A 27,847-nucleotide genomic window follows, 5' to 3' on the forward strand; every position below is an offset into this window, starting at 1 on the left:
ACGTACTCAGCACCCAACAACAAACACACATATAAACGAAGGGGTCTGGTTTTGTTTCACATTAACACTCACTGAATGAACCAGACTCACAGTGTGAAAAGAAAGAGAGTGTCAGCAGGAGTCTTGATTACTTGAATGATAGCACTGCAATGCATATAAATCACCAGCGGAGGAAGTTGATTTCTGCTCTGATGAAACAGGGGAGGAGGAGGAGCCGAGAGGGATTGATGGCACGTCTAAGAGTAGGGTGTAGCCACATTCCTAATGCATGCAGAAAGTAAAACCACCAAAGTTTATGGTTATAAAGGAGTGCAATGGGTCTGTTTGCGTCCGTCGCGAGTGTGGGGTGAGAACTACCTGTCATCCCTAACTAGCCCTAAACTGCTGTTGCTATGCCAACCCCAATGCCGAAATGGGTAGAGAGTGGAGTTAGAAAAAGCCAGACGGAGTGGAGAATCATATTTTAATGTGAGGCGAAGGTCAGCATGATCATGTAGAAGGGGCGGAGGAAAGCGTCAGGATCCTGAGGAATCCGGAGGAGGTCTCTTGGAATGAAAGGCCACGCCTGTGTTTATGAGTCCCCCACATCTGCAAACGAGAGAGACGATGGGGAAAACGGCTGGGAAAGAATGTTCTATAATTTGGTCCGCCTGGCCAAGCTAGAATCATTAAAACCCTGGGCACTTTCCCCGGTTTTAATGACATTGGAACAATGATCCGCTGAAGCCCTAAAACCACCATTGTTAGTTTTTGGAGTAACGTCTGTGTTGTGCACATGTGTAGCGCAATAAATGAACGCCTGTTTTGTCCCTCTCGGCCAATCAGAAACCACACCTGATCCTCAAGGGGGGGCGCGGGGATTGAGTACATGTCAGTGAGTCTGGCCCAATAAGGGGGAAAAAATACATAAAACAATGGGAGTGTAGGTGGTGCTCTTTGGTTTTGCATGCCAAGGTGGGCAGAAAAAAAAAAAAAGCTCTTTCATCTTGTGATGACGTTTATGGACGAAATCCAAACAAGTGCACCACTTCAGAACAGACGATGAAAAGGGAACCAACAAAGGCCAATATACACGGTGAATACGCAAGCACATGTAACGGGGTTGTATCGGATGACGCGAGATGAGGGTGGTTTTTGGTTTGCGTATACAAAAGACTTATTTTCAGTTGGGATAGTTTTATAGTGCATTAGTTGGCTGGAATACCGTTAGAGGATAAGGGTAGTACGATTTTAAGGTTATTTTGTTATATAATTAAAAGACGGTGGTGAGTAAACACTGCGGGCGGTGATAGTATAAAAAGGATAATACTGCCCTAACATGCCTTGGTGGCATGCAGTCATTTGAAATAGTTAGAAAGGATTGCAGCAAGAACCGGGAATATAAATACTCCCGGGTTACAACAGAACGTAAAGTGCGTGTGTTCCCTTGGTGTATAAAGTGTGTGTGTGTGTGTTTGGGCCTCGAACGCAAGTGGTTGTGTGGAATTTCTATTGATTGAATGATGCGAAATGCAAAGTCTAATTTCAGGAATCAACTGGGGTTAAGCTAAATTACACTATACACCCATCCAATCACACACACAAACACACACACACCACACACACACCATCACACACACACACACACAAACCACTCCCAAACCGCTGACATAGACACAAAGCACATCCACAATGTTTCCCTCCACTCAGTTCTCCTCTTCTTGGCTTCTTCCTTTTTTCTGCTTTCTTGTCATCCTTCTTGGCCTCTTCCTTCTCCTCCTTTTCTCTCTCCTTCTGGCATCGTCCTTCGGCTTGTCTTCCTTCTTCTTTGTCACCCTCTTTCTTGTCGTCTTTCTTCTTCTCGTCTTTCTTGGCATCTCTTCTTCTCCTCTTTCCTTCATGGGGCTCAGTGGTGAGGGATGATTTTTACCAATGTTGTCCTCTCTTGCATCCTACGCATGGCCGTCACCAACCTGAGCGGGAGAAAGAGAGAGAGGAGACTGGTGAGGGTGTGGATGAGGAACGGTAGAGAGAGCAGCTTGACTGGCATCTGCTGTGGTAAGAATATCTAACAAGCTGTGACAGTTGATCTAATACTGAACTTCACTCACACACAAACACCCTTTTATGAGATTTTCATGTCTGCAATTTGACTCTGACTCCAGAGAGTACGGTGGCAGATGACCTCTAGCAGCTACAAGCCTGTGGATTACAGCAGTGAGAATATGAACTGCTAAAATAGCATATATTGAACAAAAATTTGGAACACGCCCCTGAGTACCAGAGGCTAGAGGGTCTTTAAAGGTGGGTAGGTGATTTGGTTCAGAAACATTTTTTTGTTATGCTGGCTGAATGTCTCTCTCACATCCTGATAGCAATTGCCTACGCTACCTTTAAGTTGGTGCATATGGAAAAAATACACAAAACTCCAATTCTGATTTCATGGACCAATTTACTGCAAACTCACTAAAAAAACAGTTTGAAAACAGGGAAAAAAAAAAATATTTTATATAGTTTATTTCAGAACCATCAATAGGCAAAATGATTATTTCTTTCAACTGGCTAATTCAGACAAATTTATGTACAAATGGCAATAATCTCAAAATGTCTGAATATCAGCTAATATTGTCCATATGTCGTGTTATCACGGTTCCTGCGTTGGCCAGTACTCAAATCCTAGATAGCCAGTAGGGCTTTAAATTTTTTTATAATTTATAAAGAATAATAAAAATAAAAATGGATTTTTTTGTTTATATTCCATATTCTAAAAATTTTTACATGGTTAATTACATAAAAAATTAAAACTTTTTATGATGTTGTAATTTTGTAATTGTAATTTAACACATTTAATATAATGATAAATACTTTTGTTTATATTTTATATACTAAAATTGATGATTCTCTCTCTCTCTCTATATATATGCAATTACATAAATATCAAGACATTCTCAATATTGTATAAACACTCACACTATTTGTTTAATTAGCTAAGCAACTACAGTTTGATGTCCATAATGTCAATATATCCAACTATCAATCATATAATGCTAAAATGCAGATGAAGATGAATTTGTGCTCTTCCTCTTTCAGTATATCAGCAAGTCTCTGGTCAGTAAACCTGTCTCCCGCTTGTTTTACCCCCAGGTCACCTCTCCTTTACCACTCTACCAGCCTCTAACAACCAGCGCCACGGCAACAGCGAGCCATCTCCTAGCAACAGGGAAAAGCACCTGGCCCTTAACGATTGACTTGTGGACAGATTGAGGAAAGAGAATGAGACAGGAAATGAGAGCGAAGGACAGGGAGATCAACATACACAGAGCGCTTCAAACAGCTCTTCTTCTCATCAGCTCAAGTCTTGTGAAATATTCGCTTCGGTTGAATGCGAAAGCACTTCATAATTCTTTTTACGAATTTTCAATAACACCAAAGTCTGACGAGGCTGATAAAAGCCCGGATCGTCATAAAAGCATCAGCTCGCCGTCGCGCTCACTTACTGTAAGCAGGAAGAGACGTCTCCATAGCAACAGGAGAGATAAGAAAGGAGAAGAAACAATAGGGAACGATGGAAGAAAGAACAAGGAGGGACGAGGCAAGAACGATTGATCAAAGAGTTGAAGGAGTACAAGGCATGAGTGGTGGTTGAGGTGACACATTCGTATATATTTAATCTCAATGGATTTCAACTTCCTGGCATAAATACACTCCCAGATATAATTATACTTGTGTTCTTTTCCCCAAAACACATCAGCTCTCGTCTGACACTCATTCATTCACCTGTTCTAGGTGGTAGGTGGAGTCAATTCGGGGCTTGATCTTGCCCTGTCTGTACAGGTCCATAACGGCTGCCATGGCCTGAGCGATGAGCTCGGTCTCAGAGTCCAGGTACCCCAGGTGAAATCCACACACCGAGCGGTTTCCCTGGATCAGGCTCAGGGTATGTACGGAGAACTGCTGGTACCAGGTCTTAGCCACCACAAACAGGTTCTTCTTCTGACCTGCCAACATGTTAGCGGCACCTGCAGGGTGCAAACACAAACATCGAGATGACACAGAAAACACAGATATACATCAGTGCATTAACATCAGGATTTGGATCAATTCTCGCAGGATATTACTATGATTTATAGGATGGAAGGTATGACTGAAATGTTATTACAGCAGGAGTAATTTTCTATCACGGTAAGAGAAAATATTATACTATAGTTTGTTTATATATATTTGTTATATACACACACACACATACAGTATGAGTCCATTGAGTTTTAACATACCCTCTATGGCGTGTGGTGAGATTGATGGGGGGTAGTTGAGAATGAATGGGAGAAAGTTACGAGAGAGGAGGCAATGCCTCAATTTGCGATATGACTGAATATGACTGGTTATGGTTCGGCGTGTGATTGGTTCCATGCAATAAATCCCACCTCTTGTGATCAAGTGTGTTCGCGAATCATTCTGAATGAACAATAATAATGGAGTCAATGAAAAGACTAATTAAAAAATAATAAGTAAGTAAAAACTCACACACATATAACCACTTTGTTAGGTCAAGATATGACGTGAAATGGCCCAAAAAACTTGGATCTGTGGGAGTCTTTTTAGTGAGTAATCAACTTATATCTCCTACTGGACTGTGACCAATAGACCAATATTTGCCGAAAAAAAAAACAAAAATGGTTACAAGTTAACTGTTAAAAAGAAAAGCTGAACATAAGTTCAAAATACAATATACTGTATAAATAGTTACTGCCTTAAGTTATTTTGAATGCAAAATGCATAAAAACACTAATTTGAAGAGATTCATGCTTAGCTTTAATAAATATTAATTACACTGTTAATGTAAAAATATTAAATAGAATAGTTTTTTTTTTCTTATTCTGATAGCGTAAGTAAAGTTTGTTTTTATCAAGAAAATGTGACGATGACGAATTGATAATATACATATGTTTTTTTTTTGTTCACACTTTTTATTCAGCAAGGATACATTGATTGAAAGTGACAGTAAAAACATTTATAATGGTTAAAGATTTCTAATCCAAATAAAATGCTGCGCTCTTTTGAACTTAAAAAAAAATCAATAAAAACATGGTTTCATGAATTCTCCTAAAATGTGTTGTAAACTGCTTTCAACACTTGTAATAAAAAGAAATGTATCACCAAATCAGCATATTAGGATGATTTCTGAATGATCACGTGACAATAAAAGACTGGAGTAATGACTACTGCAAATGTTAAAGTGTAATAATATTTCACAATATTACCATTTTACTGTATTTTTGATTAAATGCCTTTGTGAGTGTAAGAGACTTATTTCAAGAATATTTTCAACAAAATAAGTGGGAATGGTTTTATATTTTAGATATCCATTTGTCAGTGCCCGTTTTGGATAAATCAGTGAATTACATACTAAAAAGACATTTTGTCTCCAATTCAGGGGTCTCATTTAGAAATATTGCGTATGCACAAAATGGGCATAGAAACATGCGTACGCAATTTTCCGCGCACATATCGTGATTTACAAAAAATAAACTTGGCGTAAATATGTACGCACCATACGGACATTCTAGACCATGCATACAAACTCTTTTTCCTGGACTGAGAAAAGTAATTAAGTAAACAGCGATTTTAAACTTTAAACTGTTTTCATGTCGATATACACATTTATATTAAATACTCCACTCGCATTAATGGAGATAAACACTGAAATTACATAATTTTACAAAAAACAATTACATAATTTTATTTTATTTTCCTGTGGTATGCTTTGTTTTCATGACAGCGAGGAGTGCTATAGATGCACAATAATTCATCTTCAAACTAAACTACAGATCACATGTTATGAGAAATATTTTAGCGAGAACAATGATCAAAGATGCGCACTACTGGACACTGCTGGATTCAGTGGTCGAACGGTCCATTGTCCGGTATAGGACCAATGATAATAGCTTTCTGTACAACCGCAGCTGCACGGAGGTGTTGATGTCATGTGAAGGCATCTCAACAACATAATGAAAAATACCACTATATTTGCAGTATATAACTAGGAGAAAACGGTAAGATTTGTACGTTTCCTTTTTAAAAATACTTTGTCAGTGACGAGCCGAATCAGACAATTGTATTTACACTGCAGTAAATATGGGCCTATCTGTTTTAAGTAAAAATAGCTAAAAGATGTTCATCAGCAAAACTGCATACATTTAATTTGATTTTAATTGTTTAAAACGATTGAAATACTATTTGGCCAGTCTAAAAGAATGATATCAACTCTATTTTAAAATATATATATTTATTATAAAACATAACAGGATACTGGATAATTTTTAGCAATAAAAATTTATGTGTATGGCACAAATGGCATTATAGTCCCCATCTCATATTTCCTTAATGTCTCGGTGTTAAACATGGTGTCACAGGGTGGGAATAAGCATGGAAATGATATGCAGATGAGGTTATGCATAGTAAAACAATGCGTTGTAAGCTCCATATATGGTTATTCGGGGATAAGTCGGGGTGGAGATGCACGTACACAAAATCTTCCCCTGACTGGGATTTATAAAGGGATTTTTGCGCCATGTTCTGGCGTACGCATGGTTTTAGAAATCTGAAAACTTTTGTGGGTACGCAAAAATCTAGCTTTTGTGCCTACGTACATTTTAGGATGAAATCTACAGAGAGTTTTATAAATAAGACCCCAGATCTTCGAAAAAAAAAAGATCATATTTATAACAAAAGAATAAGTTTCTTAGGCATAAAATAAACCTCTTAATAAGTTTAAAACTTTTGTTTAATAGCTACACTAGTAAAAATGTCTTTGTGTGTGTGTGTGAGAGAGAGGCGTCTGAACTGTGAGCATGTGCCTCGAGCATGAATAGGTATTTGTGTGAGTTTTCTGCATGTAAAATGTGTGTTGCGGTTGACCGACGGGTGAATTATTGCTTAATGGCTCCCACAGTGAGCGTTCTTCATTTACAGAGGAATGACATGCCTCTCTGGCCACTCCTTCTCGCTCTCTTTTTCTCCCTTTTCCAACACTGCACTCTTTGACCCGTCTTCATTCGCTCACTGTCCGCACATCCTCTCGCATCGCTTCCCACGTCTGTCACTCCCTCGCTTGTTTTCTCCCTCCTCTCGTTTTAGTGTCTCTCCACACGATTATCCCCTTCATTTCGCACATGTCTTCTCTTTCATTTCCTAACAGTCTAACCATCATTCTCTCTGTTCACTTCAAAGGTGGCATATTAGCATGCAATAAGATAAAAAAGGATACATTGGGACAAAAAAAGGATATTAGAGTAAATTACACTCTATCGTACCATTAGCGAGGGGGAAATGTACACATAAAGCAATGACAACCCTCTCTGTCTCTCTTTCTCACACACACATATTCACACAAAGCGAGCTCTGAGTTGGCCTGTGATTTGGACCTGACCCAGTCTGCTACATTCGGACACATTCTGGGTTCTGTGTCAGATAGAGGAGCCATTGTTCTGATAAAGCAGGATAGTGGAAGAGAGTGAGCGAGAGAAGAGACGGAGGGACAAAGACAGTTGTGTGGGACTTCAGGACGCCATGTTTTTTTGAAGGGGTCTTGTTCAGGGTATTGTGTTTCTGAAGTTGATTTACTGTAATAAGTCACTGTCAAGCTATTCAGATTTATCAGCTGGACTCAATTTAACCAGTGAAAAACCTCAGCCGTTCAGATCGATACTGTAGCATTTGGTAGACCACACAAAAAAAAAAATAACAAAAGAATTTCCCCGAGCTGGTGGTCAGAGCGGCTCACCGTAGCTGACGAGCTTCCCCATTGGTTTCAGCAGGTTGTAGCCCTTATGGGTGTCAGAGCCTCCCAGAGGATCCAGAACAATATCCAATCCTAAAACACACAGGAAGAAAGACACAGACGGTGAATGACCAAAATAATGTTCTTCTTGCATTAATTCATATACACTGTATCTATAAAACTGTAACTGCTTGCCCAATTAACAGAAGTCTTAATTTAAAAGAGTGCATCTGTTTTCGTTTTAATATACTTAAGTCTGAATTATAACAAATCTTGTGTAAATTAAATGTTATTAAGTATAGAAATTATATTAAGTATAGTATATATTTATTTAAAAAGTCAACATCAAAAGGTCATTTTCATGGCAAAAACTATTTGAAAAATACAAATATAACAAATACAATAAAAACCAGCAAACAAACAAACACAATTCATTTTAAATCAATTTATAGTTAAATTTTAAAAATACATTAAAACAGAAAAAAGTTGCTTTAAATTGTAACAGTATTTGATAATATTATGGTTTTAAATTTATTTTTATCAAATTAATATAATTTTAGTAAGCTTGAGAGACTTCTTTCAAAAACTAATTTTTTTAATGACCCTAATATATTTTTATATATTTCTATTGATCAAAGAATCTTTATTTTATAAGAATCTTTATTTTATTATTGTGATGTTTTCAGCAATGCATGTCGATTGTGCTGTGTTTTAGTGGTTAGATAATTTGCACTGTAAAATAAAAGTTATTTGTCTTTAAAGCTCCACTGCAACAGCAAGTTTAGCACATCAGTGTATTGCTGAAGTTCCTTATTCAACAGTTCTTTATGGGTTAACGCTGCGCTCGTGTTGTTGAGTGGAACGTCATCGATGTGAGACTGTGTTTCTACATCTCTAAGACGGTTATGGTCAGAGGAGTACATCACATAAAATGTTCAGTCATGGAAAAGAGCCAAACAAAAAAAGGAAGGAACTTGTTTTGTACATTTTTGTGAGGAGACAAAAGATTTAACAATGTTTTATCGGACACAGTATTAAGAGTTACAGCTGACACACACACAGCAAAACCTCAATAGACAGAGTGGACAGATGGAAGTTTAATATACACAAACGGTCTGCTAACAGCAAAGCAGAAAGGCTTCTTATGTTAGATTTCCATTCTGGCACTATATTTACAAGGCTATTTGTGCACATAACACCCAAAGTAAAAACTACAAACTGAAACCATTTACATCTATTTATTTGTGATGATTAGTCATTGGGGGAACATGTTGCATTTAAAATGATGTTTAATTATTAACAGGTGGTCTTAAAACAAGTTTATTAACCACAAAATCAAAAAAGTCTTTTAAGCTCACTAAGGCAGATCAGAAATGCAGTAAGAACAGAAATATTGTGAAATGTTACTACAATTTAACTAACAGGTTTTAATTTCAGTACATTCTAAAATGTAATGTATTCCTGTGAAGCAAAGCTGCATTTCCAGCATCATTACTCTAGTCTTCAATGTCACATGATCCTTCAGAAATTATTATAGTATGCTTAAATAAAAAACCGCTATGCTGCTTATTACTTTCGTGGCAACATTTTTCCAGGATTCTTTGATCAATAGAAAGCTCAAAACATATCTTTAAGGTCACTTTGATCAATTTAATTTGTCCTTACTGAATAAAAGTATACATTTCTTTCAAAAAAAATCTTGACCCCAAACTTTTGAATGGTAGATCATGTTCTTAAAGCTGGTTTACTGTGTGAGTGCTCACCTTTGGGGCTGATTTTACGGATCTCCTCCACATAATCACGTGTCCGGTAGTCAATGGTGTGCGTGACTCCGCCCTGGCTGATGACCTCGTGCTTGCTGGCCGAGGCGGTGCCAAACACGGTGACATCATTCACCGTTTTACACAACTGAGTGGCAGCAATACCCACCCCACCTAGAGAGGAAACAAAAATTAAGAAATGAGAAGAGCCCTGAACACAACTTATTTTCGGCACTTTCCATCTCAAAACAAGAACAGAAACATGCAAGCAAAGGGTACAGCAGGACAAAACTCAGTGCTGCCATATGACCTTAAAGACGAGCACCCACCCACACATGTACAAACATTAGGACCATTGTAGCAGTGCCATTATCCTGGTTTAATTTGCAAGTGCTTTCAAAGACAAATAACTTTGATCAATTTATTAATGGATTTTCTAGTGTTTTTCTTCTGTGGAGGAACACAAATTTATCAGAAAAAAACTCATGAACATAAAAGGTTAACGTTTAAACGCAGTGGTTTATGGTGAAAGTTTTATGAGAACTGTTTACTGCGTACACCGTCTGCTACCGTTACTTCTGAAATACAGCAACAGCAAACATCTTTAAGTCATTTCAAAGCATAGTACTTTTAGTGCCAAGCTTTAACCTCAAGTCTGAGAGAGGCTCCAGGACAGCAGGTCACCAATCACGAGTTCTGTCTGGGGTCTAATGTCTTAAAGATGCCATTTACATCAGACATAGATTGTGAGCAGATCCATTTAATCTCAATTTTACTGCGTGTCTTGTGTGTGTGTGTGTGTGTGTGTGTGTGTGCTTCAAAGGGAGCGGTAGAGCCGAGTCTTAAAAGGTCACTAGTGCATGAACCTACAAAGGGTAAAGCTTATCTAATGACAAAATTAATAGAGCGCGCATACAGTATGTACAGTGATATTCATAAAATGTCATCATCAAGTGCTCTAGGCTTTGGATTGTGAGAAATGGTGCTTGCAAACACACACACACACACACACTTTTACTGGCCCCTGTGATGAATAGGATACAAAAAATAAAAATCACTTTTTTATATAAAATAAATAAATAAAATAAAAAGCCAGAATGAGTAACAGCATGCAAAAAATAATCAAATAAATTAAAAAAGTAAAATAAAAGCAAAACTAAAAAGTAAAATAAAATATAAGCCAGAATGAGTAACAGCATGCAAAAAGTGTTGTTGAGAAACAAAGTATAAAATATAGAAAAAATTTATATTTTTTTTTCTATAAAAAAAAGAAAAGAAAAGAAAAAGATATGATACAAAATAAAGCCTGACGTTCTAAAAAATTAAGTCAATTTTCAGAAGCTTAAAATAAAAAAGTAAAATAATAAAATAACTAACCCTAACTCAGTACATGCTACCTAGTTTGTAAAAAACATGATTTGTAGTTCTTTATAACCTATTTGTACAATAACACTAGAAGCAATTGCATGGTTGAGATTGATACAGTCAAACTCTACAATTTGTGTAAAAATTTAAAATATTTACTTTTCTTCCCACTATGATGTAGAAAGGTAAACTGTTAATCGGTCCACAACGTACAGAACCATGTATACAGTACATACACACTGCAAGTCAATTAGCTTTTACTCTGCCAGAGAAAATCAGCTGACAGTTCAGTAAGGGGCGACACTGAATCTCTGTAGTGCTCATATACAGTATCTTCTTCTGTTCCATCACTTCATTAAACTGGCCCTCGCTTCCTCTTCCTCATTCACTCGCTAGTGAATGAAGTTTGTGTTGCCATGGCAACTCGGGAAGAGTTGGTTTCTCTGAAAGCAGCAGGACCGCCATTTTCTCTGTCAGAGAGCTCACAATGCATGAGAACACACGTGCTGTCACATTGGGGGGTGCGGTGCCCTCTCCTACTGGACCTCGTGTGGGGGGTGCGGTGCCAGGCTGCCCCACGACCACTGAGCTCCGATCACAAGACCTGTGATAGAGCTGCCAAGAGATCCCCTGAACCTCACACACACACACACACACACACACAAACACAGACAAAACGAATCTCTTTCATAATCTCCAAAAATATGTGCACTTTACAAACACACTAATCCCAATGTATTCAAATTTACTAATTCCTACAAATCCAGCAAAGCCACACTAGGCTGCGGCCATAATATTATTTTATAAAAATAAATATATATATATATATAGGGCAAGGCTGCATTTAAATATATATATATTTTTTTTAAATTAATATATAATAAATAATTAAATATAAATAATTCAACTCAAATAACAAGAAAAAAACTAAAATAATAAAAATAATGTTTTTTGGGGGGGTTTTTTCCCCAAAAGTAATGTTTGCCATACTAATTGTGTTAATAAAACATCAGTGGTAAGGAAGCGTCTTTCTTTTATTTATTTCATTTAATGTTTTAAACTTTTTTTTTTTCTTCACTGGTCTGTTATTGTGTTATTTTAAAGATAAACCCGCTTCTAAATAGCATGCTAAATAAAATAAAAAACTGTCGTTTTTTGCTTCAGGAGGTCTCTTTCTGTCCAAGTGGGCAGTTCTTGGCCAGAATAAGCTGCAGTGAGGACCAGACCATATGTCGTTTAGTCAAAGGTCTGGCTATAAGTGAGGCTGTAATTGAAAAGTAATCCAAACAAAGGGTTTCTGAATAAAATATAAGTGCACTGATCAAACTGACTCAGGGCTTGTGGAGAGCAAGAGAAGAAAGAATCCATAGCTACATATGCAGCTACATATGCAGATTCTCCTGTTTAATTCCATTTGTTGCGCTTAGGATTGTGTGGCATTTTTATTTAAGAACATTAAGTGCAATGTTCATCTAATCAGGTCGTTCGAGGGTGAAACACACGCACAGTGAACTCTTTATGCTTCCTTCTATCCACACATTCATACACACACACACACACACACACACACACACACACACACTAGCAGCCAACAATCTCGGCCACAACAATATTACGCTCCCAATATCACCCTCCTCTAGCGAGAGGGAATTTTCCCCCAAAACACTGAGGAATTCTGCAGATTCCCAACATACGAGCACTCAGCCCACACCCTCAGTGCAAATAGAGGACACAGAGAGAAAGAGACTTGTTTCACTGCGAGTTGTTTGACAGGATTCAAAGTGGAGGCTGTAAATGTGTGCTAATCTATAAACAACTTCTCGTATCTGATTCTTACTGTTCAATTCTTCAAAACGGTTCTCAAATCAGCACTAAAGGCAAAGGTCCAGCAAACCAAATAAAACAGCTAGTGACTGGTCAGTCGAATTCAAGTGAGTCACACACCAATCAGACAGATAATGGTGCAGTATTTGGCGCTGTCACAATGAAGAGGCTGTACTCCGCTCTGATTTGTTCTGGCCGTTTATAAAAGCAGCAATAAGCTACTATATCACATTTCCACATGTCCAACCTTATAGGGGAGTGAGCTTATGCTAACAAACTGGAAGGCTAGAGATGTAATGCAAAGGAACATTTCACAGAAAAATTAAAGTGTCAATTGCGACACATCAAGTTTAAAATGTAAAAGTGCAAATAAAACTTGACAGCTGTGCAGTGTTGCCACTGTGAACTAAAACTACATCTGTTATATTAGATAAAATGCATAAACAAATTCAATGAAATGAACAAAAGAAAAAAATGACAAAACAAAATTACTAAATCATAATCTAAAATTTAAATGAATACTGAAAATATAAAAATAAAAGCTTATTCAAAACATTAATAACGCTGCGGTTGAGGGGAAGAATTTCTGTGGTTGTATCTTTTTTTCTCACAAAAAGCTATTGCATGACTTCAGAAGTCATACTTTGTCTTGTATGGAAAACTTTTTCAAAGTCATGCAGTCTACTTCGACTGACAAATGACACTGTATGGAAAAGAGCAGAGTGAACATTCTTCAAAACATCTTTTTTTGTGTGTGTGTTCCATACAAGAAACCAAAGTCTGAAATGACATCAGGGTGAATAAATTACAGAACTCATTTTTGGATCAACTAACCTTTTAAAAAAATTACAGGGGAAGGGGACAGTAAAAGATCATTAGAAATCAATTTCATAAACCTTAGCAGATGGTGACTGTTCTTCCTAGATGTTGTAATCCTGGAATGCTGTTTTTGGTTCAAGTGTAATGTTTGTTTTATTTTACAAGCGAAGCGCCCATTGACATCCATGGCTTTCTTTTAAGGCTTTCCAGATACAACAAACTATTATAACAAGTAGGCAGTTCTTCACTTTTTAAGCGTTTACACTACAAATGCGCTGTAGTCTAGTCACATGCACTTTCAAATACTTTGATTGATCTAGTCACAAAACATTTTGGACCGTGTTTACACCTGTATTTATCGATGTCTGTTTGTGATCAGATACTTTCATGCAGCCTTAAAGCCAGACAGCTTCAGTTCCCTTGCGCTGTTGCTGAATGGAAAAGAGTGACAAGCATCAACTAATAACTAAAAACTATTTTTTTTTATTTTGAGGTTAAAAAAAATCCTTTGAAGAAAATACATATATATTAGCCTAAAATCATGCATCGTGCTCCATATGAAGGTGCAGTGCCATTCCTCACTCTCAGTGAAACTCAGAGGAAACACATTTCCATTTTTACAGCAAATTCAAAAAACATCCTGTGCACTGAGATACCAAGGGCTTCCTGAGCATACACACACGCACACACTTCAGCATTCACAGACACACACACAAACAATCTCAAGAACAAGAAAACATACAAGCTGAAACAAAGGACGATGGTTATAATTATGAGAAACACGATGTGCTACATAACTACAGACTACTCATCTGTGATTGACGCCCCCACTCCTGAAATGACAGACCAGAGACCTCTATTTATTATGGGGGTTTCGGTTTGATTTCTCTGCAAATATTTGTGACTACAACTAAGTTTTGTCTTAAAACATTCCCTGTTTTCTCTTTAAGGGTGTGGTGGCGGTTCAAGGAGATGTTTTCGAGATTGTTTGAGAATTCTGGTTTCTGCAACACTCCAGTTGGACGAGAGCATTTCCTTCCAGCCCGAGCCAAAGCTTCATCCACACCCACACTGTCTGATGTATACGTCCATAAGCATTCACAGGGGATATCAGACACATATCAGACCCCAGAGAGGGAATATGAGAATATTTCAGTCTGTTCGTTGGGCCTCATTCATGAAACACAAGCAGAATTGATTCCTGTGTATATAATTCGTAAATCCATTCTTACGTAAACTGTCCTACTAAATTGAATGCTGGAATTCATTCAAGAATGGTTTTATGTAAGATTTACACAAATACGCACGGTTTGTGTGTTTTTTTTCTTTCATGCTCATTGTTTTATACTCATCCAAATACTGGATGAGTATTTCAAGATATCAATAATTATACAAACACCTACCACTAACAAGAGTAACATTAGTTCACTACGAGTGCACAGAAACCAATGAAACATGGAAACCATCTCATATGCTTTTTAAATGATGTGCCTGACTTCCCATGCAGTTAAACAGAAGTCCTCCAGGCACTTCTCAGTACAAGTTAATCAGTTAATGTAAAAGAGCTGCATACAAAACACTGCAATACCTCCACCAGGTTATTTCATCACTTTGAAACTAAAAAAAAAAAAAAAAAACGCTTTGTAGAAACTGGTTTATAGTACTGAAAGTCCCTTTCAGGGCTTAGGAGTCTCTTTAAATGAATGTTCATTTTACCTAAAATTTGTAATGCAAAAGATTACATTACTAACTACAATTTTTGTCATGTAACTTGGAATCAGTAACAGACTACAACTTCAAAATAATCTACCCAGCTCTGCATGTAACATCAAGCCAGACATTGTAAGCCAAAAAGACAATTTTGTAAAAAATTTTTACCAGTAGTTTGTGCTGTGACCATGGGGTGCTTGGCTCTAATTACACATACAATCAATGGCTTTAACAGTTGTCTTGCAATGAATCTCTTTAGCTTAAACAATACCAAACATAAATACTTAGACATCAAATACTTCAATTATGAACAATGTTTTGCATTTTTCATTTTTAAAACACTTGAACTGGATGAATTTGAATTGGTTGTATGGTTTCTAAGCAGTGCTGTCAGGCAGGAAACGGCTGTTTGTTATGCCTACTTTTTATTATGATATTGGCATTTTAAATACTGGTCTATCTCGAGTATGTGGAGGGCATACCATACCAGAGCAGTTTGTTCAAAGTTTGCACATTTTATCAGCAATTTGTATGTATTTAGCTACTCCCCTCAGTCTGATTCCAGGTATTTCACTAGCTTACCCAACATTTTCTCACATGGGCAGATGTGATATCATGTTTTAAAATTGTGGGTTTTTTTCATATTGTTACCACAAAAATGTTCATCAGCCTGAAACTGTGTATTCCCTTACTTTGGTTATATATATTATAGACCCTCATGAATAAAAATACACACTTAAAACCCAACACCGTAATGCACTCACAGACTAAATCATCAATTCACACACACTAACAACCACATACACACACGCCATTCTATTCCGACTAGAAAACCCTTAATCACTTTAAATTTTGCATACTTAAATGAATAATTGTGTAATCACAGTTTAACCAAACAACTATCATCCTAAAATCTGTCACTGGTTTTTAATACAGCCAAAGCAGTCTTCCATGTGAGTAGAACATTGCCTAAGTTTCTAAACTAAACAGCTGCCAAGGGACTCGCTTGTATGAATTTATTGATAAGAGATTTGTTTGACACCTACAGGAATATCCTCTGAGAAATAATAAACTATTCAATCCTGCACCTGCACTTACAGTGTCTCCCAAAGTTCATTATTTAGAGAGCATGGTTTCCCAACACACCCCCACACATGCGTACACCTGCAGGGAGAGAGAGAGAAATCCCTTAGAGACGACACTTGGAAATAGTTAACTGCCACAAGGGACTCACTGATCCACTCCCACGAATGACGATGGGAGAACATAAGTAAATGTAAACCACTACTGTACTCCCTCGCCGCTGTAAAAAGCCCCAGGGCTCCCTTTTGGCCAGCTGCAAGAACCGTATATACACGAACACTTACGCACACCTGCACATGATGGAGGTGTCTACTGTGCTGCAGCGCATGAAAATATTACTACATTATGCTGCATGTAATCCCTGTTATGAAGCCTGTTATACATTTGCATAATCTCCACAGTGCACACACACACACACACACACAATTACCTGCAGCCATATGGATGAGCACGCTCTGGTTTGGACGCAGGTGCCCAAAGTCGAAGAGCATCAAGTAGGCGGTGATGTAATTGACAGGAAGTGCCGCCGCCTCCTCAAAGCTCATGCCCTCTGGCATAAGGAAGGTGTGTGTGGTCGCCACCACTACTACTTCCTGCCACATACCGCTCCGGTTCAGAACCAGGACCTTATCACCCACCTACAGACAAGAAAACAGAGAAACATTCAAGGACCATTTGGATAACATCCCTGGAATCTTTCAGAAACAATATGCCTTTCAGGGTTTCATGCACAGTCACTACAGCAGCACTGCAACAATGTTGAATATACGTCAATAAACATTAAGAGTGTTTTCGAGAAGATGCGATAATGCTCAGAGGAGCTGTATGGTTATTTGTTCATTTGCTGTTTTGCGTAGGGTTGGAGTTTAAAAAAAAAAAAAAAAATTTTTGGCAAGACAATTGCCAGCTGCACAGATCTGGAGGATCTCGTGTATGTTTTGTTGTCATTACCCTTCAAGACAGTTAGCATACCTCAACGAAATATTTGAACCTGTACTGTCAGCCATCTGGACTGTTTTGCTAATCTTTTATCTTAGAGCAGATAAATGTGCTTCATTTAGAGTTGTTTGATAATATCAGTTGTAACAGAAAATCCTTCAATTACCTTGGCGACCCCCCCACCCCCACCACCACATACATACACACACACACAGAGATACAGGAAAACTCACTGAGCAGACTTCCACTACTTCCTTTGGAATGAAGAGATACAAGGAATGCAAACACACACACATTTGTAGCACATAAATCTGAACCACCATTAGTGAGTTTGTGCAGAGCTACATTGGTTTGTTGCATAATCAAACCTATACATGACAATGCATAATCTAATATTTAGTGAAATGGAAATTCACTATTTCCTGCATGCTACTGGGAGCTTGTGAATTTTAAATCAAAATTGACTTTCAAACTTGATCCCCCAGTGAAAGGATATATTTATTTCTGGTTGAGTATGCTGGACTTCTCCAATCATTCAGGTATTTTAAACCCCGCCCCTTTCTTACAATCAAACAAGCATTCAGACAGGCCTCCATCCAATCAACAACCGATGGATAGAACGAAATCCCCACCCTATTTTTTTTCCTTTTTCAATAAGCTGTTTCTTTTGGATGTATGATCCAATTCAGAAGAAAAGGTCTGACGCTAATTCCATTACATCAAAATTTTAAGGTGTACACATGTCGGACAAAGCCAAGCTACAATTGTGATATTTAGGTCTGTTAGTCTGACTTCACAAAAACCTGACCAATACCAGTTCAACTGGACTAATGCACTTACATGGCATTTTATTGTCAATTTCTTTAGTCCAATTATTTTGCACCCCATTGCCTTTCACTGTATTGGCAAAAAGAGTTCAAAATATCTTGGTGTTCCACAGAAGAAAATAACAGGTTTTGAACTAAATGAAGCTGATTAAATGGCGATTTTTTAATTTTTGGGTGAACTATCCCTTTAAACACAGTACGAGCAATAGGTGGCACCACTAATAAACCTCTAAAGGAATTGCACAGTCTAATATCTGCACCACTAATGGTCCATGTTTTCAAATCAGTGGTTGAGCCAGTGTTGTTATATCCAACCCAGTCAAGCTGCTCAGAAAAAACAAAAAACAAAAAAAAAACAGATTGCCATTCTGTTTGGTGTTGCTGGCGCCAACAAGCGGCACACTTTACTTTTAAGCGGTTTACAAGATTCATAAACCAGTGACACTGACTGGTCTGACCTTTGTAACTTGCACAAAAACACTCAACACTTATATCCCGTCCTCCACTTGTGTATTTTCTCAATCACTAGCATCACAAACATCCCACTTCCTCCACCACTCTTTCTCCATCTATCACTCCTTTTCATCTCTCATCTCCCCGTCTTTCTTTATTTCTAAAGATCAGTTCCTCTCATCGGGGGGGCAGGCAGATCCTTCAGCCTCAATGAGCTTGAGAGAAGACAACACACACAGCCGGAAAACCACCTCGCTCTTCATTTCTCTATCTGAGGACACACAAAACTTGGCACCAATGTTCAACAGAGCTTCAGGAACCACACACAAGATTTCTCAAAAGCAAAATGCAAACACTAATATACCCAGCGCTTCCCTCACAGACAGGAAGACACACACAGTCTAATAGGCCCAAGAGACGCATGGGCATCCTTGTCTATACAGTCCAATTAGAGAGCGGGACTACTCCCAAGCCGATACGTCTGTGCCCCAGTTCATCTCTCCTCACGGTTCTCAGTCTTTCCTGTCTCTCTCTCTCTCTTTTCTCGTCTTCCACGTCTCAGTCTTGCTTTCTGCCATTCCTCTTCTTCTTTCTCCTTTAATTGGACTTTCTGCACATCACAGATCGATGGACACTTAAGTCTTGGCCAGGAACTGTGATCATGACTCACCATACGGGGAAATCAGCCCTCTTCCCCCTCCTTTTTTCTCTCTCTTTCTTCATCAGACTTGCAAAACAGTCACACTTGTGTCACTAACTCATCATACTTTGTATTCTGTGCTTGCGCTGAACACACACACACTTTTCAGCTGAGATTGCGAAGATCAAGGCCAGCTGAAGGTCTCGTGAGATGTCTGTCACTGGCTGTGATCCTCTCCCATGTCTCTCCAGTCTCTCCCCCCTGTCCTGTCCTGCATGCACACGTACACACTTTAACACACATGCTCTCACACACACACAGACTTTGAAGGGTAAAGTGGCTCTCTCTAATGCATTTGGCTCATACAATACATCTGTCGGCGAACTTCTAATCTTGTTGCTGTGGAAATGAGCGGGATTCTGCTCCATAAAGCTTTGCGGTCTCCCAGCACTGATTTTGTCTATTCTGTTTGTTTGTTTTGTATGTGGCGGCAGTAGCCCTGCGGTTGAGGCTCTAAGCTGCTAACACAAAGGACGGCAGCTCAAAATCCCACATGGGGTGGAGAGATATTGAGATCACAATCCTATTTTATCACCTCTGTGCCTTTGAGCAAGACGCTTAACCCCCGCATGCTCCAGGTGGGGTGCAGTCCATGCAAAAATAAACTGTTGCTTTAAATTGGAACCATCTATGAAACAGCAACTATTTATGGAGGAACTAATTCACTAAATATTTCTGCTATATTTTAACTAATTACTGAAATATTCTGATTACTGATTTTCTAATTTTTATTTTAATATTAATTAATATGAAAAAAAAGCTTATTTTTCACTTGCATGTTAATTGGTATCCACCAAGCATTGTAAAGAATGGTTATTTATTTTGCAAAATATAATATAATTTTGCTTTACTCTCCCTAAAGTTCTTTTAAATAACTTTATTTTTAAATACCACAATGATTTTATAATTACTATTCATGCAGCTTAATGACCTCAGTCTAATTGAGAGTTTACATGGAATATTTATTCTTTTCCCCCTCATTCAGTGTTTTTTTTCCTTCAGTTTTTCTTTTTTTTTTTCTGGGCCTGCAGAGATCCTAACCCCAACCCTATGAACTAGAAAAGGCAACAAAGTGACTAAAATGGTGACCAGTACAAGACTTAAGATATATAATGTCCCCATTATATATTAATATTACATGCATATTATGCATTTTTCCATTATTAAAACCTAAAAATTTCAAAATACCAAACTACCAACCAGCAACAAATCAACAATTTTACCCATTTTTTTTTTTACCACGTACAAATATAAAATCTATTTTTATACTTTTAAAACTATAAGCATTATATGTTTAAAAAAAACTTAATGTTAAAAAGTTAAAATACTTGAAATGCACAGTGAGGTACAACTTCATCTATTTATTATTGCTCGTTTTTACGCTGCACCTAATAAAACTGAGCTTAGAGAGTCATTTTATTCTCATCCGCGTCGTTTATACCCTACAATTGTTAAACTAGGTCATACTTCCATCACAGCACCAGTACTGTTTCCACTTCTGTAACCACTCTCTGCACATCGTGAAACACTGTTACCTCTCTTATTGTATTGTGACATTACGGCTCAGTAAATGTTTTTATTATTTTTCCACACTGATCACTCTTATAGTACCACTAACTGAACAAATCTCAGCCTACGTCTCATAAACCCATAACTCTTCCTTTATGGCACCGTTAAACTGCTCTTAAATGCCGAGTACTTGAAACCATGTCAGGTTTCCATGTCAAAAACCTGGGTTAAAACAGTTTCTTGATCAGAAATGGTACACCACACCATCAGATTCAGCTATAGAGGCTCGTGTCCCTGCTGTTCACTTACTGATATTCACTGCATCGCTGTTTATCATCGACCTGTCAAATCACACACACACACACACACACACAGAGGGAGGGAGGGAGAGCGAGAGAGAGAGGAAATTCCAGGCTGACAATGTGGTCCAGAGGAAGATAATTGTGAACAGATGCATCTGATCCTCGCAGCAGAACTCTGATAAATATTGTGTGTGCGCACAAGCAACAAGTTACATGGAATTATTCATTACGAAAATGCTAATATAGACAGCGAGTGGGCACAAGAGAGCAGTTTCAGAATAACATCTGTCAGGTCATGTGAGATGAGGTCACGGCCTTTAGTGTCCACCTCTACAGTGGTGTGTGCAGAGCCAGCGTCTCAAGCTCTTCCTCCAAGAAAGAGTCATTTACCAGACGCCACAATCAGCAGATTCCTCACCTCACATGCTCACCAAACAATGTCAGCTTTGCCAAGCTCCATCAGGTCTCCCAAAGTGAGAAGAAGCGATTGTTTTGCTTGCTGACATGGTAATACAGAGAGAGCGAGAGAGTGGCCAGTGATCTTTTAAATTCAATATCGGTGACAAACGAAGCTGAGGATGGGCTGGACCATTATCATCCTCCTCCGCATCACCCAACAGCCAACGCCTAGTGCTCGCTCTCTCTTTCCCTCTTTCCCTCTCTCGTGTTAACACCGCTCAGGCTTTAATCTGCATTTCACACAATTCTTCAACATCCTACCTCGACCGCTTCTCATTAAGCGTGTTTATTCTCGGGTAATACAAATATCAAATCCTTTCAACAAACTCTCACACAGAGAGCCGGTGCATGACGTTGCCATGATACGTTGCCATGGAGACCAGCGCAGCGACCACCAGGCATGACTCATCGATTTGTTCACATGGAGCACATAGAAAGTCAATTAGTCCACGTCATACTAGACTCCGCCGTTTTCTGTGGAGCTGAGAGAGTAACCCGAGAATTACATTTATTTATCCTATTTAATCGCATAGATATCCGCCGGCCAACTGTATCAAATATGGTAATAATAAGAAATTGACGTTTATATAAAAGGAAGAAAATAATTATTGTTTAAAGAGGCCAAAACGAAGAGAAGAGACAGAAAAAAAATCTGGCAGGAATGATGAATGATGTCAGAGTGTATGTCGGTGTCACAATGCGCGAGGCAGATGACAAAGGGCGCGTGCGATTAGCATTTTCCCCCTCTCGTGCCTCGCCCTTTTTTCTCTGCGTGCGGGGAGAGTCTTCCACGAGCCCACTTGACACCGCTATCGCTCGCACAGATTGCTAAAAGTGCATTAAACCCGCTGAGAGCAGAATTTCGCTACTTCTTAGAACGTTTAGAATTAAACGCGCACGTGCGCGCATGCGGCGCGTCTCAGGTGCGACTTCGCGAGCGCTGAGAGAAAGGAGAGGGGCGGTGGTTCAATCACACAGAGACGCGACAAAATAAACGCTTCCATTCTAGGAAACGACAGAAGCTGTGAACGCATAACTGTGTACAAAAAGTATCATCGGGCGGTTTGTTACTTTCAGCTCGCCAAGTACACAAGCAAAGCTCACTCTGCCGTGAACGTTTAGCGTTCCGGCCCACTGCTCGGGTCAGCGCGACAAGAGCTCCGGTGATTCTGAAATGAGACTATCGGTGCCCCTCCCGCTCCTCTTTTGTCTCCGGTGGCGAGTGAATGTGACAGGAGTTTGAGAACGAGTTGTCTCTTTGAATGACTGGCATTATTTTTGCACGGAGTATGAACTGTAAGCATTGCGGAAACATTTTCATACCAACAAACACGTCAAACGTGCAATAAAATAAACAGCGTTAATGAATAAATGGCTGTATAGATGAACTAAGCGATGAGTTTACTCACTTTTCTGTCAGTCACGTCTTCACCGACAGCCTCGATGATCCCGGAGCACTCCATGCCCGGGGTTACCGGCGGGGACGGGAGCCGGTCATACAGACCCTGTCTCGCCATAAGATCTGCGAAGTTCAGCCCGCACATTTTCACGCGCACCATCACCTCGCCGCTCTTGAGAGCTGGCTTCCCCTTCTTCACTTGGAGCTTCACCTTATCATAGCCGCCGTAGCCGGTGAGCACCAGAGCCCGGTAGCTGAACGTGTCCTCCTCTGGGGCTTTCTCCGCGGCGGGCGCTGGGGTGTCGGCGGCAGCGGCCTCGGTGGAGGCGCTGCTGGGCGGTGGGTCTGGCTTGCTCTCGGTTTTGGGGGACTCGGCGGGCGTCTTGCTTTCTTGCTGCTGCTGCTGCTGCTTCTGCTCCTCGGCATTTTGCTGCTGGGCGGGTGCGTCTTCGCCGGACATGTTCGGATTTTGAGTCGAGAACTTTTGAGGAGAAAAGACTTGCGTTTGTTTTCCTGCCTCGGATAATGCAGAGCTCAGACGACCTCGAGTATTCGAGCTGTTTCGCGGTCCACTGTTTTCTCAGCCTTTGCAAAAAAGGATGCTCGAGCCTGAGAAGGTGGAGGACAGGGAGACAGAGAGAGAGAAAGAAAGGGAGTGGAAGATGCCTCACGACGAGTAGCGAGTGACCCGAGGCTCCGACAACTATTGAGAATAAACGAGGCGTGGCGAGCTGCAAAGCCCGGAGAAATGGATTTAAGGGTGGGGGGGTTGAGAATAATGGATTGAAGAGTCCAATGAGGGAGTTTGTGTGCTGACAGGCAGCTGTGCTGACTTCAATTTAGCAAATGCAGTAAAGCTGTTTTTACAATACTCAGCTGAAATTTACACAAGAGAATGAGAGGAATTTTGGCTGTGTGAATACACTTTCACAAATTAATATTTTTCTTCTTTAGGAATGTGCGCCGTTGAAATGCAACCAGTATTATATAAGCAGAAGCATTTTTTTTATCTATGCTTCGTAATATTTTAGTAGTAAAGTGAATGATTGCTTTTAATTAAGCTTTAGAAATGAATATGTTTTGTTGTAAATATCTATCAATAAATCAAAAAAATTAAACAAAAATAAATCTGGTAACAAAATAATTTTACAAAATCTTCCATTCCCTTATGTCACTTCAGACAACAAGAACTGATTTAGTTTTTGACGTTGGAAATAAAATAAATAAATAAATAAACAGAAGCAAAATCAAACTTTTCTGCAAAATGTCACGAGCAAGAGTTCTGTGATTCAGCCGCAGACAGGAGGCTGGATAAGTTCATATAGAGTAATGTAAATTTCATACAACATTCTCTCCAGTTAGTTGGTTTATTTCTTCTCTGGCAATGTATATATAGTTCAAAGAGAAGCCAAAGCATTTTATTATTATGTCGCCAAGCAACACATGGACTGGAACAATTTATGTACAGGGAGCTCAAAGTAAAGTCAAAAGTGTATAATCATATTTTATTGTATTTTAAGACAATACATGACACAACATTACAATTAAAAGCTTAAGACAGTTTTTAAAAAATGTAAATATGGTACGTCTTGATGTATTCACATTGCATGCTTTTTTTCCCCTCAAAAAATTTACACATATTCATATTTCTGTCAATGTGAGGGGGAAAAAATGCTTTTCTATGAAATCAAAATGGTGCACAGATGTTGGGTGCTATTTGTGTAAAAAAAACGAGGTGTGCATGTGCACAGCTGATAGCAGCTACCCTGTCTAAGTTTCAAGTGTTGTTTTTGTTAGCATGAATGTAGCAGAACGGATGTGTGCATCTGCGAGCATGTGTGTAGAGGCGTGCTTATGATCATGTTTGTGTGCAACCAGAAGGCCAAGAGGAAATGTCTATTTATTCCTTCTATTCTCCAAGACCGAGCTGGAAATCACAGTAAGTTCACAAACCATTGTTAACACTTGAAGGCGGTGCTTTGTGCTCATGTGTTTGTGAGTGCTTTGACAGACTCTGGCCAAAGCAGGCATGCTTTTTCACTCTAAATCAACCTCCACACCCCATCACACTCACACAAACATACATACAGCCAAACACTGCAATAGTAAAGGTCACTGAAACTGCACTCTGACTCATCTACAAGTGCAAAGGACGTGCTTCAAGAGAAACAGGAAGTGAACTGTGGGTCACGGGGCTGAATGAGTTTAGAAGCTATGCAGATCACGCTATAGGAATAAGATTAAATACATGGAATTCTATTTCCTTTTATCACGTCACCAGCATTCTAGAAATGCTGACAAAAATACATTGCTTTAGAAACCTGAAAACTAGTGATCTTGGAAAACACCTAATGTCCTGCTAACTGTGGCTTAGCTGCTTGAGCTCTGGTCCTAAATCTTTGCAAATAATGTCTTGTGTTTGTGTGCCAGTCTTGCTGTACCTGCCAATGGTGACATAAATCCTCTAATGGCTAAAGAGTTGGGCAAAGTCCTTCTGGCAGGCAAACCCTGCTTGCCAAATACATTTACATTTAGTCATTCTGCAGATGCTTTTATCCAAAGCAACTTACCATTGGGAAATACATAAAGCGATTCTTCTTAAAGAGGCAAACAGACACAGGAAATGATGTGAAAGTCAATTGCCTCAAGCAGTAAAAATATAAACAACTAGTTAATGGATGTCTCATACTGGATTTCATTTTTTATTATGCTTTTTATTAATATCCATCTACATTTTAATCATAAATATAATTGTTTTCATCATAAATGTAATAATAAATTACAATTTTAATTATAGATTTTTTTAATTTTATTTAATAAAATGTATTTATTTTCTGTCAATACAAAATAATTGTTAATCATAAATATAATCATAATTTATGATTATTTTTTATTATGCTTATTTTAACACTATCTATGCAACATAATTATTAATCATAGATATAATTGTCATCTATTATAATTTTAATTATGCTTTTTAAACAATACATGTGCAAAATAATTGTTTCAATTATAAACATAATCATAAATTATTATTATAATTTTAATTATGCTTATTTTATCAATAATTATACATCAATGCAAAATTATTGTTTTAATTCTTACTGTAATCATAAATTGTCATTATAATTTTATTTCATTATGCTTATTTTGTCAATATTTATCTTTGCAAATAATGGTGATTCAATCCTAAATATAATTAAAGCTGCAAGCAGTGATGAAAGGGCCCTCACACCCGGGCTCACCACCACCCGGAGGCTTCAGGTAAACAGAAATGGTGGGCAATATGTATTTAAAATTGTAAATATAGGAGGAATATATCAAAGTCATTTATATGTGCCAAACTTCCTGCTGCCAGCTAATAATTGTGCTATGACTATAACTGAATATTGGCATGAAGATGTCTTCAGGCCAGGACTCTAACCAAGCATGTGATGTTTGGTGCAGATTGAACATTGCATGTTTAAGTTACTGTAAAACAAGTCATTTCCTGTGTCGCTAATTATAACTGAATATTGGCCTTTAGATGAGTTCAGGCCAGGACTCTTATAAAACGTGTGAAGTTTGAGGCAGATTGGGCATTGTATGCATGAGTTACAACAACCTCCTGTTTGATGGCATTAATAACATGCTTTAGCACTTAGTAATTGTTGCTAGCATGTTTGAGCATATTTCTAACATGTTTAGCACACAGTGGCGCATTATACTGTGTTGCTAATAGTGCATCACAGTGTTAATGTCACTTCCTATTGAGAGCAGGTGGCGCTATGACTATAACTGAATATGGGCTTGTAAACGTGTTCAGGACTGAAATCCTATCAAACGTATGAAGTTTGGGCCAGATCGGACATTGCTTGGCTGAGTTACAGCAACTTCCTGTTTCATTGCGAAGCATCGAATTTTGTCTGGCCGCCAGGGACACGCCCCTTGACGAAAACTCAAGATCTTCTAAATTTAGCATCACAAAGGCCTTATGATAACACTCAGCAAATTTGAAGACGATCCAATTAAAACTGTAGGAGGTGTTTGTTAAAATACGAGGTCTGAAAATGGCAAAAACTGCACACAAAAAAAATTGTACAGGAAATTCAAAATAACGGACTTCCTGTTGGGTTTCAGATTTTGTACCAAGATACTTTTCTGTAGGTATTGGTGTTACATGTGTCTCCCGAGTTTCGTACATGTATGTGAAACGTAGCTCGAGGCGCACTCCATTTAAATTGTATACCACACCTTATTCTGAAAAACATATCAGACGTAAATGTTTGCCAGTTCTGACACATGTGCAAAGATGCTTGAATTTTTCAGCATGTTTAGGTCATCAAAAATGTGATTCATTTTGGAGAAGAAGAAGAAAATTTGCAATAGGTTTCTCACACCATTGGTGCTCAGGCCCTAATTATTCATTATTATTATATTTTTTCTTATTTGATCAATATCTATGCAAAAAAATTGTGTTATAATGATAAAAATCTTAGCATTTTTATCAGGCTCCTATGTTTAGGTTAAGTAATTTTATTCTATTTTCAATGTATAGGTCCTTTTCTATGCAATTTATTTAAAATAACTGAACATAAATATAGGACCCTGATAAAAAAAAATGCTCATATTAGAAGAAAATTTCAGATGGCACTTAGAAGCTTTTGCATGTGAACTCTTCATATATTCATAATTTCTTCTATACTTGCTGTGTGTCAACAATGGTCTGAGCTAGGGAAGTGCAACCTCTGAGCAATAACATTTTCTCAATGTAACCTTCTGGTAATTAAAACATCAAGCTTAACCTCTTTCCTGGGTGACATATAAGGGGTAATAAAAGTTTACAAGGGCATTTGATATGGAGAAGACTGAATGGGAATAGAGAGAGTTATCCTGACCATACTGTAGATAACCTTATAGTTGTGTGAGAATAGGCTCCCTTTGCAGTCTTGTTAAGCAG

General features: G+C 38.4%; 1 protein-coding gene across 1 annotated transcript; it reads right to left on the bottom strand.

The window, feature by feature from the left end:
* Positions 1-3,720: 3,720 nt before the first annotated feature.
* LOC109051575 (synaptic vesicle membrane protein VAT-1 homolog) lies at positions 3,721-23,649 on the bottom strand. Its single transcript, XM_042720613.1, has 5 exons — positions 22,919-23,649; positions 16,751-16,958; positions 9,523-9,693; positions 7,763-7,852; positions 3,721-3,998 (listed from the first exon to the last, which is right to left on the bottom strand). Exons 1-5 carry the CDS (start codon positions 23,366-23,368, stop codon positions 3,745-3,747), a joined length of 1,173 nt encoding a protein of 390 aa, XP_042576547.1. The 5' UTR covers positions 23,369-23,649; the 3' UTR covers positions 3,721-3,744.
* Positions 23,650-27,847: the final 4,198 nt, after the last annotated feature.

This window comes from Cyprinus carpio, chromosome B3, assembly GCF_018340385.1.
Source record: "Cyprinus carpio isolate SPL01 chromosome B3, ASM1834038v1, whole genome shotgun sequence".
NCBI lineage: Eukaryota > Metazoa > Chordata > Actinopteri > Cypriniformes > Cyprinidae > Cyprinus > Cyprinus carpio.

Excerpts from the sequence above, each read along its gene's own strand:
- LOC109051575 (XM_042720613.1), bottom strand. The coding sequence starts at position 23,368 with ATGTCCGGCGAAGACGCACCCGCCCAGCAGCAAAATGCCGAGGAGCAG. Across the intron at positions 16,959-22,918 it reads AAGACGTGACTGACAGAAAA|GTGGGTGATAAGGTCCTGGT; the intron begins GTGAGTAAACTC and ends TCTTGTCTGTAG. Across the intron at positions 3,999-7,762 it reads GGGGAAGCTCGTCAGCTACG|GTGCCGCTAACATGTTGGCA; the intron begins GTGAGCCGCTCT and ends TGCACCCTGCAG.